At 55.7% G+C, this 12085-nt stretch overlaps 1 protein-coding gene across 6 annotated transcripts in view; it reads right to left on the reverse strand.

Moving 5' to 3' along the window:
* The window catches only part of LOC113205008 (paxillin), a 47190-nt gene that overhangs the window by 18444 nt on the left and 16661 nt on the right, over positions 1–12085 (reverse strand). For 5 of the 6 annotated variants that reach the window (XM_052265039.1, XM_052265037.1, XM_052265036.1 and 2 more), the window contains one exon: positions 1932–2053. In XM_052265039.1, the coding sequence (XP_052120999.1) occupies positions 1932–2053 (122 nt within the window). Of the gene's footprint in view, positions 1–1931; positions 2054–4826; positions 4844–12085 lie in introns of those variants that run through there. The other variant, XM_052265038.1, reaches the window with a different exon arrangement.

Below are 12085 nucleotides of genomic sequence, written 5' to 3' on the forward strand. Positions count from 1 at the left end.
AGTCTGAGTTCCGCTCCGGTCGTTCGGTCAACTAGTGCGCGTCCCCTCCCCCTTCTCTCTCTCTCTCTCTCTCTCTCTCTCTCTCTCTCTCTCTCACACACACACACACACACACACACAGTAGCCCCACACGCACTCAACGTGTTACTATGGCAACGAGAGCAACACAGATGCCGTGTGAATATGCGTGTGTTAGTGGGAGTTGTGTTCGCACGCGTGAGCGTGAGTGTATGTGTGGAGGAGACTCTATTTAAAACCAGTGGGGAGCGTCTTATGCCGCCCGCCCGCCCCCAAGCAGCCAGACGCCTCTAGCCCAGTTATCAGCTGCCCACTGGCCAACCACACCGCCGTTTTACGTTTAAGAGGAAAAACCCTGAAGCATCAAAACGTTAAGGATATATTGGGGTTGGCCTCGGTGTTGGCATTCCCCCTTAGTTGCATCAATGACTTCAAAGTCATACCGCATGTAAAATTAGTGCCTTGGTCTTAAGACAAACAACCTATTACCAGCAGTCCATTACTTTAATGAATGATAAGGGAATGGGATGTTGAGGTAGCTCAATCTATACGTTAATCATCTTGATATCTTTTTTGAAAGAGCTGGCGCTTGGGGTATCGACGGCCCCGCTCTGCAGGCGGACACGATGGGTTGACTGCCTCCCGGGCGGACGCGAGAACCCACCCCCACCCCTATGCTGCTCTGTTTGGGGGGCGGGGCGGGCAGGCCAACGGTTCACATGTGTCGCTCAAATATCCCGCGCCTCCGCGACAGAGTGGCGCCCCCCGTCGGGAGACGGACCAGGCGTCGTCATGGCAACGGTCCAATGGCTCCACCTGCCTCGCCGAGACCCCTCGCCGAAGACACCCCCGAACGCTCGGTTCATCCCTGAAGGTACGCCGATACCCCGCGGGTGTTCCGCCGTGACGCGGGTATACCCCTCGCGCGCCGGTCGGTCTCTCTGAACCTGCGCCTGTTCTTTGGTCAGGGTGGTCCAGTTGGGCTGGGTGCTCGCCGCGCCCCACCACACCCCGCCCCGCCCGGCCATGCCATGCCGGAAGCATCGGCTATTCATATCCAAGAACCCACGCGCGCGCGCCGCGGGCCCCGAGGGGACTGCACTCTGGGCTACTGGGGAGTGCAGCGCGGGGCCGGGGGGCGGCGCACGTGCACCACGAGGGACGGGTGGGACCGCGGTGCACCAATGTACCGGCAGCTCCAGGTTATCTAACCCCATCGTTCTTAGCACCAATAATGAGTCACCCAGCCACTCAATGATAGAAGTGCAACGAGTCCACGATTATGGTAGAAAATAGTCATCATGTTTCAATGTAATCTGGCAAAACAAAATTAGTGCACTCAAAACTGTTGTGCTGTTGCATAATTTCGAGGAATTTTTTAGTATCAGTATTGCTAAACTTTTCCCTGGTACACAGTACTACAGCATTTATAGTACTTGGAAAACGTTTAGTAATACAAGGAAAAAGTTCAGTAATTCCAAATAATTTTTCGTCTTATACCACAGCACAAAAATTGAGTAGTTTAGTAGGTTTAGAGTCTTGAAGGCGCTTAACTTATGTTACATTAAAATTTAAAATATAAACAAGCTTCTTGGCGGGAAGAAAACTCACCCAGCATTCAATACCAATATTTTTCAGCAAGCACTGTGGCAGTGTACATAGCCCCATTGGCACCTGACGTGTAACAACGCACAGAGGCGCGGAGAGTGTTTGTAAACAGACGTGCGGGGGGCCCCGTGGCCCGTGGGGCGGCCGAGAATGAGAGGTGCGGAGCGAGGTGCGGACGGGGCCAGGGGTGCGAGCAAGAGAGAGAGAGAGAGATAGAGAGAGGCGCCATTCAACCCGAGGGCTGGACACAAGGCCGCTCCCGGGGTCCGGTCGACAGTCCCCGCGGCAGCGCGCGTACTACTCACCGACTGGGGCGCGGGCGAGTACCGCGACGGCGCCCCGTTGAGCGAGCCGTAGCCCGTAGGGGACTGGGGCGGCGGCGGCGCGGGGGGCGTGATGGTGTTCTGCAGGTCGGCCAGCAGGGCGTCTGCAAGCAACAAAACAACAACGGGCACACTGTGAGGAACAAAACGATATTATTATAATGAGCACACAAGGAGAGGAGAGGACATCGACAAATAAAAATTACGACGACGACGACTCCTTGTCCGGTGTGCTGCTGCTGCTGCTGCAGCAGCAGGAGGCGTGGCTGATCCGCAGTAACGACCCGGGCAGGCATTATCAGGGAGCTCGGCCACGTCGCGCCACGCCGCGCCACGCCCCTGCCGCCACGGCCACGGCCACTGCCCACGTACTACATTCTTCCCTCCCCCCTCCCCCTCGATCGGCTGCCCGATATACAGCCTCACCTGGACCCGCCCGGACGGGCCGCGCATGGCGCGCCGCATGGCCATCCTGGGGCAGCACTAACTATATCCGCGAAAGCTCCCGCGGGCCGCCGCGCGCGACGGCGGCTGAACGGCAGCGGCGGCGGCAGGTCGACGGGTGGCATCATCGTGGCCGCAAGCAAAGGGTGGGTAAAACACACAAAACCACTCTCTCACCGACAAACCACTCACACACGCACACAACGAAAGAAAAGGGGACAGCTGGCAAACTGAACAACTGGCCCCAACGGCCCTTCTCTCAATGCCAATATGGCCAATATGGCGGAGCCGTTGGGACCACATGGATTCCTCGCCGTCGTCGTGGTGGACCCTTCGTGGACTCACCCAGGGAGGCGATGTCCGGCGACAGGCACACGGTGCCGTAGCCGTGCTCGTCGTCGGACATGGCGATGGGGTGCGGAGGATGACTTTGACGAACGGACGAAGGGGAAGTGCAAACTTCCTCCAGCGAGCGCAACAGTGGCAGCGGGCGCGACGCGGCGTGGTCAGTGCGCGGAGACCGGCCAGTACCTTGCGGGTACTTGTCCGCACTCGGACTGGTTGGTTGGGCCGCCTCGTCTACGCATGGCGTCCGTCCGTCGCCACGTCTCTCTTTCTCCTTCTCTCTCTCTCTCTCTCTCTCTCTCTCTCTCTCTCTCTCTCTCCTAGCCAAACGTGCAGCGTCAACACGACACGCAGAGCCACAGAGCAGCCGTGCGCAGCGCATTCCCTCGGGCTCCCTATGACACCAGCCCAGCCCAGCCCAGCCCGGCCCACACTGATAAAACCTTGCCGAGGATTATTTGTTCGCAACCCCAAAGATTTGTCTGCTTTGCAAGGCTTGCGAGGGAGAATTTCTCTACAAATGCTGTTTGGGATCAAGTGTTTTTCACACGCTCCTACCATAAAGTCGCACGCATCCGCATCGTGTCAAAATATCCCGATCGCACCAACCGAACTAGAAACCTTCGGGTAGGTTAGGTTCGCAATTACAAAAGCAGCCACCACCCCCGTTCGAAGTGAATTTACATTGAGTACAGCCCAGCCCAGCACCACCACCTGCAGCTGCGGGGACTCAGCTTCCCCCGCCCCTCGCCAGATGGCGAGGCGGCATTCACAGAACTAACCGCGCACACCGCGTCGGGTACCTCACCATGGGCACCTCGCGGTGGGCACCACGCGTAAGCAGAACGCCGCACACTGTCATGCAGCGAGCGGCTCGGCGGCTCAATATGGAGGGGCGATGTGCCGATTGGCGAATGCGTCCCGAAACACGTACACGCGCACACAACCACTTCGCGCTTATTGGCGTGACGCTTTGGTCATTGGCAGCGACGACAACGCCAACATTGACACCCTCAATCACGAAAAATTTATCATGAAAAAAAAATATCCACGGTTTTAACAAAGCAGTAAGCCGAAAACACCGGAAAAAAATAACATGAGCGAGAGAGCCCCTGTGAAACTCGGGATAGGCAACCCCGCACGGCACGCGTGTCGCGCGGGTCGGCCTACCTCACGGCTGAGGAGCCGATCGCCTCGTATCTTATCGGCGATAGCTTTGCCAAGCTGTACACAGAAGCCCCGCCATTTCCGGCCGCCGCTGCCGATCGCTGGGATATTATTATTTGCACTCGGTACAAATACAAGGAGTGATACTGTGAGCGCCCCGCTGGGCCGCGCCCCCCGGCCGGGCCGGCCGCCGCGTTTGGAGGCGGGCGGTGCAGAGTGTAGTGCCTCGCCTCGCCTTCCTCTGTGCGCCGGCCGAGCCGGACAGCTCGTTGGGACCAATAAAAGAGTCTTGACGAGGCGTCGCGAAACCATCGAGAGGAGCTGCGCTCGCTGCGCCGCGCCGCCACCCCAGCCGCGGCGTCAGCCGGCGCCGAGCGCGGCGGCACTTTCAAATGCGACGCGGGTAATTGGACAGTCAATGTCAAGTGCTGCTTGCACCGCACAGGCTGTTTCAAGGCGAGAGTCAAAAACGAAACAAGAATTTGAACGATTTACGTCCCGTTTGGCTAGCACGGGGAAACCGATAAAACCCGAACCCGAACACACCAAAATGCAGAATTTTGTGCAGCCATATAGTTATGCAAAAAATGGCGTGGTCCATGCCTAATACCAATAGCCTCGCAAAAACTTCGTTCATTTTGCAGCATGACAAGTTGTGCTTAACTATTGCTGCTACAAATTTTGCAAGCGTTCTACAGAACATTACCGCCTTAAGGGTATTCTTTCCGTTCAGTCTAGCAACTGACAAAACCTCACGGTGACACTGGTAAATTTCAATGGTGCGAACCCCTTTCACCCCAAACTTCAAACTGTAACTCTTACGATGATTTCTTAAATAATTTCATGGACGCTTTGAAAACTCATGTCAACCAGACTGCAGCGCACAGCCAATACCCGAACGGATCCTGCTGCGACACGTACCTCTGCTGACGCTGCCCTGCGGCGCGAACTTCCGCACGAGTTGCGGTGACCGAAGCATGGCTGTAGTCACTAACACTTGGTACAACAATAACTACAGCACTCGTCGCTGGGTGGCGGGTGGTACACACCGGCTCCTTGCCGCACACACAGACACACGCACGCACGCACTCACAAACGTTTCCCGGTCACTCTCGCCACACTCTTTCGATACAAACACACACACACACACAAACACGCGCGCGCGCACGCACAAAACTAGCGATCGCTGTTCGATTCGCTCCGCGAGGCACGGAAGAGAGGCGCCTACTGACTGGCGCTGCTCGGGGCGCAGAGTCGGCGCGCGAGCCTGGAGAGCGCAGGCTGTGCAGGCAGGAGGGGGCCGTGTGGGCGCCCCCGCCCGGGCCCGGCCCTGCCCGGCCCAGCGCCGGCCCCCGCCCCGCTGGAGTGACGTCGCGACCAGTGAGTGAGTGGGCACGAGGCATCGCCGGGCGTAGCCAAGGCGTAGCGGCGGCGCCCAGTAGAGCTGTGCTGTTTTTCACTCCTCCGAAAAAGAAGAAGACGCGGGGCGAGACGCGGTCATCTGCACGTTCTCACACGCGACGAGACGGAGAGAAGAAAAAATAATGAATGAGAGCAACCGGCTTTGCTCTGCTCATCTGCTCTGCTCTGGAGGAATGCGACAAGAAGGGCAGAGGGCGTCGGTTTGGTCTGGGCGGAGAAAAGCGCCCGCAGTCGAGGGGGGCCGCAACTGAAGCAAAATTAGTACACAGACTGCAGCATGATTGAGCAGGATTTCATTAATTACGGAAATTCACAAATGCCAAATTATAGAACGGATTTTATCTTTATTCGGCCTACTGCGTTCCAGTTATTTACTGCAATCGGGTAATTTGCTAAAATTATTCAAGATTGCACCCAGTCTTATATACACACGATTGGAAGAGTTGTGTTACGCCCCTTCCCTCGCCCGCAGCTCGAGAGCGTTGTCGATCCTCTTTCCAGTCGGTTCTTCTTATTCTTCACGCACGCAAATTTCTAATTAAATAATATTATTACTCTGAATATAAAATTCCCCTGTGGAACAATCTTCCTGTTACAACAGTAGGACGTTGAGGTCAATCTCTTTGTCGCTCTGTGTCCACACTAATAAACTAAGTGTTGCTGTTGAACTCTTTAGGCAACTTCGTGTCAGTGTTTTTTCTTGAATCTTTTTGACTCCTGACCCAACGCTCTTAACGACTTACTGAACATCCTAATGTGGAAATAAATCTCTGGAAAATATCATTTTAAACGTTGGGCGAGCTAAACATTTAGGGGACTCAAACCTTGCAAACATTTAACTGTAACAGCTTACCCGTTTTCTTTCGTGTAGCAATTTTCTGGGCAACTGTCTGAGCAACATTTTAGTCAACTTTTAGAATAGTGCTAGCAAAGATTCTCCAGAACAGCCCTAGCAGAGGGTGGCTGGATTCTGCGTTCTGTCCAGGAGGCGGGTGCCGTAGTCAGGCAAAGAAAATGACGTTACGCAAATAAGGATCACACACGACGCTGCGAGAGGGACAGAGAGAGAGTTAGAGAGAGAGAAAGAAAGAGGGAGAGAGAGAGCATCCCATTGCAGGTCCTGGACCCCAGCCATCCCGTGGGCCGCAGTGGTCCGGGCCGGGCCGCCGGACGCCGGGCCAGCAGGAGCCTGCACACTGCAGCAGCGGGTGCACGCGGGGCTGCAGTGGGCTCGCTCCGCGCTCCTTCCGCAAGGTGCTCCGGGCCCGGCCTTGCACCGCGCCGGCGACTGCAGCCCGGCCGGCCGCCGCGCCGCGCCACGCCGCGTCCTTAAGTAGCGTTCAGACATTTGTATGCGAGCCCAAATAAGGATACCTGGAGGTCCTTGGGCCGGCTCCGCTGGCGGGCCGGCCGGCAGCAGGCGCAGCAGAGGCCGGGGCGCGGGCGCTGGCGCGGCGGAAGCTGGGTCACACATCTCCATTCGGAGGTGCCACGGACACAAACAGTGCGTGATCGGAAGCGCGCGGACGCGGGGCGCGGGCGCGAGGACGCGGCGGGTCCACGACGAGCAGGTCGTCGGGGACGACGGGAACGGGCGGGAATGCGCAGAGTCACCGCGGAGGGTCTGTGTCGTCGGCACGTCGGCAAGTCTCCGCGGAGAGCCGCGCAACTGACCTCGAGGCCATGCCGCAGGGCAGCCATTCCAAAGCCCTTCAGTCACGAGGTTATCTGGAGCGCGAGGGACATCGTCGGGGGAGGGAGCCCTCTGCCACCACCACGATCATGACCAGCAGCAGCGCACTAATTGGCGAGAGCGAGCCTAAAATTGTTGACAAATTCTGGCTCTCGACACGTCTCTCGTCTCGTCTCTCTCCCTCTCCCACGTCAGTAGGGCGGCACTCCGTCAGCACTCGAGATGCCCCACGGCCTTGCCACGCCTCGAGCAGGCCCCCGGCCCGGCCCAGACCGCTGCCAGATCGGAAGTCAAGGGAGGGCAGCAGCGGGGAGCGCAAGGGAGGGGGAAGACCTGCCGCTGCTTCTGGCTTCTGAAATAAATCACGTCACCTGGACGTCACACAAAAGGGACAGAGAGAGAGGGAGAGTCTACAGGGAACGAGAGAGTGCAAAGCAGAGAGCTTTCTGGTGGCTGCTCGTAGTAGATGGTCGTAAAAAAAATAAAAATGTGTGTTGCACGAAACGCATCTCGAATAGTCACAACCGTTTTACTGCGCCCATCTGTCATGCAGTTGCATAGGGGCTTCGGAACGAGTCGACCCTTTCAGATATTATTTATGGAGCAGCTGGACGCTGCACGCAGCACCCAAGGGCGTAACCTAGAGGGCGGTGCTCGTAGCCATCACGGTAGCAAAATCCCAACACATACACAACTTAGAAAAGAGAAGCAGATTTCAAAATTTTTAGGCACGAAATAAAATTTATTCTCCTGGTTGACTCAAAACAAGTTTTTTTTTGGAAAGTGTGTACCGAGCGTATTGGAGCAGGTGCCTCCTATAGAGTGTAGCGGATTTGGGATTTGGGAGGTAGAAGGGGTAGGCAAAAGTCACAAGGCCTGCAGTATCTGCTCTAAGTCAGCCATAGTCATACTTCGCTTTCCGGGAGTTATTAGCTTCAGGTGCTAGAAAAAAAGAAAGTCAACCTGAGCGACTGTCTAAAAAGTTGTCAGATAGAGGAAAACCTTTTGCTGCAGGATCGAACCTTTATGCGAGTAAGGTTAACCATAACCATACGTGTAAGTTTACGATAGATTTTATACCGTTCGGTGCAAATAGTGTTAAGTACAGCTATGCTGTTTTACACTTCAGATGCCGAAATACGCCGTCTATAAACTAACCAAATTTGCATACAATGTGAAAATAGCTTGTCACGAAACAACGATTTTAACCCCTCACCCAGAAGAACGTACCGTTGATTTCACGTCAAAAGGTGCTTCCGTTGTCCCAAAGAAAATTTCGACAGTCGAGTAAGCTCAATTCCGATAATTAAAGGGAATTCCCTGAAGTTAACTGACTTCAGCCTTAGGAGGCCTTATACATCAAAGTCCAAATTTCTTTTGGAACTAGGAAAGAATTTTTTGACGTGAAATCGGTTTCGCAAATATACACTGATAACCGAAGTGTGCAACTGCTGAACACTTGTACGTGTGCATGTCTTTTTCACGAGCGAGAATGACCAACAGGAGAAGAGACGGAGACGGCGTTGCTCGAGGAGGTGCGCTCCTAATAAAAGAGAGGCGGACCCAAGTCGTGACGGTGCGTGCGCACCGTCGGCATTGGCACAGCGGGGAGGGAGAGGGAGAGAGAGGGTGGTGCGGAGTGCATGCGCGAAGCAGTGCGCGAGGCGGCGCGCGACGTGGCGGTGGTGGGGGCCTCGGTGGCGTCGCGCGGGGCGTAAGTGAGAGGGAGGGAGAGAGGGCGGGCGGGCCCCGGTGAGCGGTGAGCGGGCGCGGCCACCTCCTCGCGGCCGTGCGCGCCTGGCTGCGAGGGGCTCCGGGAAGTGACCGCGGAGCCGCGAGGCGGCGCAGAGGGGCCTGCCCAGCCCCCCGCGGGGTGCCCCGCGCCGCCAGAGGCCCCAGCGGGGGTCCGCGGCCCCACCCATCCGCGCCCCTACCACCTCCCCGCCCAGCCGCCCGCCCGCCCACCCGCCTTGCCGCGCTCGTGGCGCCAACATTCAAACTCTAGCGCAGCGCCGCGCTGCGCTTGGGCCCCGTACACCACCGTGGCGCGGCGGGCGCATCCAGCAAAGGGAAAACCTCACCGAATACGCATACCAATGTTTTTATGAAAACCCTACAAAATTTACACTGTTGTTATTTGACTTTTTTGCAATGCTGCGGAAGGGGGATACGATACGGAGAGGTGGAGAGCGGTCAGCCCCCACGCTGCCGGCCGGGCGGCCCCCGTCTATTCCTGTCCGTTGACTCAGCTTCACCTGAGTCCGCCCGGCGGCCCCCGGCCCCCGGCCTGGGCGCCGTCCACCACAGCAGCGTGCAGAGAGGGCGTGCGGAATGCGCGTTCCCGTCGACGGGGTCCTCGCCGGGCGCGCGCCGCCTCCTTGCCAACGCAGCCGCCGATCCCCTCCCCGACCCCCTCCCCGCTCTCATATGCAGCCGCCCCCGCGCCTGGGCGTGGCGGAGCGGGGCAGGGTAAGGCGGGGTGAGGCGGGGTCAGGCGGAGCGAGGCGGGGTGAGGTGGCCCTCGCCGCGCCCGGGCGGTCAGGAGCGCCGGCCGTAGAATAACTTTACATACCTGGCGCGCTGGGCCACATGTAGGCGCCGGACAAGCCCAATCACACCGCGGGATGTACTTACCTGAAAGAGAGAGAGAAAATACATTAGAAATCGCTCAAAAAAACAACAATCTAATAATTGAATAACACCTTCAGCGAGCTTAAACAAAAGACAGGCGGAAAAGTTTTCAATCACTTTGTGGCCCAAGTGTTTGGTCTTTAAAGATCTGTCCATTCCCAAATTGCGTGCGTGGCCGCCTCGGTGGACGCCCCTTTCGCCCCTTCTACCCCTAGGGCGTGGCGAGTCCAGACGCGGGTATCGATTCCAGGGCGGGTCGCGCGTCCAGGGTGAGTCACAAGCAGTAGTCGGGGGGTGAGCCGGGGGTGAGTCAGGGCAGGGCTGGCCAAGAATGGCCACTAGTCACACATGAGAACCGACAATGCGGCTGAGAGTCCTGAACTACCTGACAGGTGGGGTAAGCATAGACCTCGGAATATAATTACGTGATCTCCACCGTCACCCTCGTCATCACGCCACATCAGCTTCCCCGATACCACCAATAAGAATACGGATTTGATTTCCGTTAAAAAATTTCGAGTGCCTAATTTACTTGAATGAATTGCGCTTGCGTTGAGACAATTATTTACAACACGAAATGGGTTACAAATTTGAGGAACACACTTATTTGGGTGCACCACACATTGATTGGGAAGGGGTGGGGGTAGGCCGCGCGGTCCGGTCACACGAGACCACATATACACTTTTTCACCGCGATAACAGTCCCACCGACATGTCAGTGCAGCAGTGCAGTGCACGCTGGCCAACCGCGCAGTCTCTGTCTCCCTCTCTCTCGTCGGCGAGCTGCCTTATAAGGTCGCCAAGGGAGGAATGTAGTTGGCAGCAGTGCACTGCTGGACCGGCACTACTGTACCGCACGGAGAGTGGAAGTGGGGCGCCCTGGACTCTTCATTAAGCAGAGCGAAAAGAAATCGTCAGATGACGACGACAGGTCGGGTGAAGTGTAGTGCAGTGTGGGGCGGTGCAGGGGAGATCGTTTCCTTCCTCCGCACCACACCACTACCCGCACGCGGCGCGCGCTGCTCGGAGGGAAGTGCCCGCAGAGTGTTTACAGCCAGGGTCGCCAACCTCGTCCGCGCAGGACTACCAACACCTCCGCCCGATACTTCAGGGGACATCGAGCGACACATGCGGCGATAACGTCCCCCCGACAAGACCACGGCGCTCCAAAAGCGTCCAGACGGCGAGACAAAACGACAGCACTGTTACAAAGACAACTCGGGAAAACCGAGAAAAACGACGGAAAATGTCTTGTCTATTCAAAGGGTCATCCAGACGGTTTCTCCCTGCCCCCTAATTATTATTATTTTTAAATCGCTGAATTTTCTCCTTTTTGTGTGATCCCGTTAGGGTGCATCGGACTGTGCTGATAAACCAAGTGTTCAACTGCTCAACACTTGAAAGTGTGCAAGTTCAATACTTGCAAGTGTTCAATTCAGTAGGTGTACACTTGTAAGGGAGCAACTCCTCTGTTAAACACTTACCTCACAGTAAGCGCCCGATCTAGAGAAGTGTACTAAATTGAACAAGTATTAAACTTGTGGTTGTACACTTACAAGTGTTGAGCAGTTGAAAACTTGGTTTATCAGTGTGGATCTAAACATTTTTTATTTATTTTTTGCAGTTCCACTTTGCAGGTTGGCGAACGCAAAGGCCGTGAAACGAGGCACAGGGAAAGGTACGTTATCATATACTTATTGAAAAAATAAAGATAATACGATTCAAAGCTTATTTTACTTTAGAAAGCAGCAACGTCGAAAAGAGACCGGGCGTGGGTGAGCACAGCACAATTCAGTCTTGTACCACAGAACCAGCCGCACCCTTCTGCACTGCACACCATCAAATGCCATCAAATATCTCTACCGACCGAGCCAAACGACATCAGGGCGATGTCCAAGTCATATCTCGTTGCTGCAGTGTTGCGGCCCGAGGCCCAACTCGCACCTCCGCGGTGCAACATTGTGTCCCGCGCCGCTTTACGGGCCGTATAGCCCTGTCTCGCCAAAAGTCAACGCCTCGATAAAAAGTGTGCCTGCCGAGAACATCGACCGCGACAGCCGCCGATGAGGAGCATAGCATGGCGCGACGCCGAGCACGGTCACTTCCGTGTTGAGGTGTATTTCTAAGGGACCTCCGGTACAGTCTACACAAGACGAAACAAAAAACTGACAATATAAAAAATAATTCGAAAATATTAAAGTAATTTCCAATTGTCGTTTTCGCACGATTGTCGTGCTTGGACCGGAAGTCACATACATTTGACTTGAGAGCTGACCTATACTTACGAAGGCTTAGCCAAAGCTGTACCTCTAAACATAAGTCACAGCACAACAAATATATGACTATACCAGAGACAACCGCTAGCTGAGTAAGTTAGTTGTAAAATTGAATGAGTGAATATCAGTCAGCACATTAGCCAAAAAAAAAACTCCAA

The sequence above is a fragment of the Frankliniella occidentalis genome, unplaced genomic scaffold, assembly GCF_000697945.3.
Source record: "Frankliniella occidentalis isolate FOCC.00 unplaced genomic scaffold, Focc_3.1 Scaffold23, whole genome shotgun sequence".
Lineage (NCBI taxonomy): Eukaryota > Metazoa > Arthropoda > Insecta > Thysanoptera > Thripidae > Frankliniella > Frankliniella occidentalis.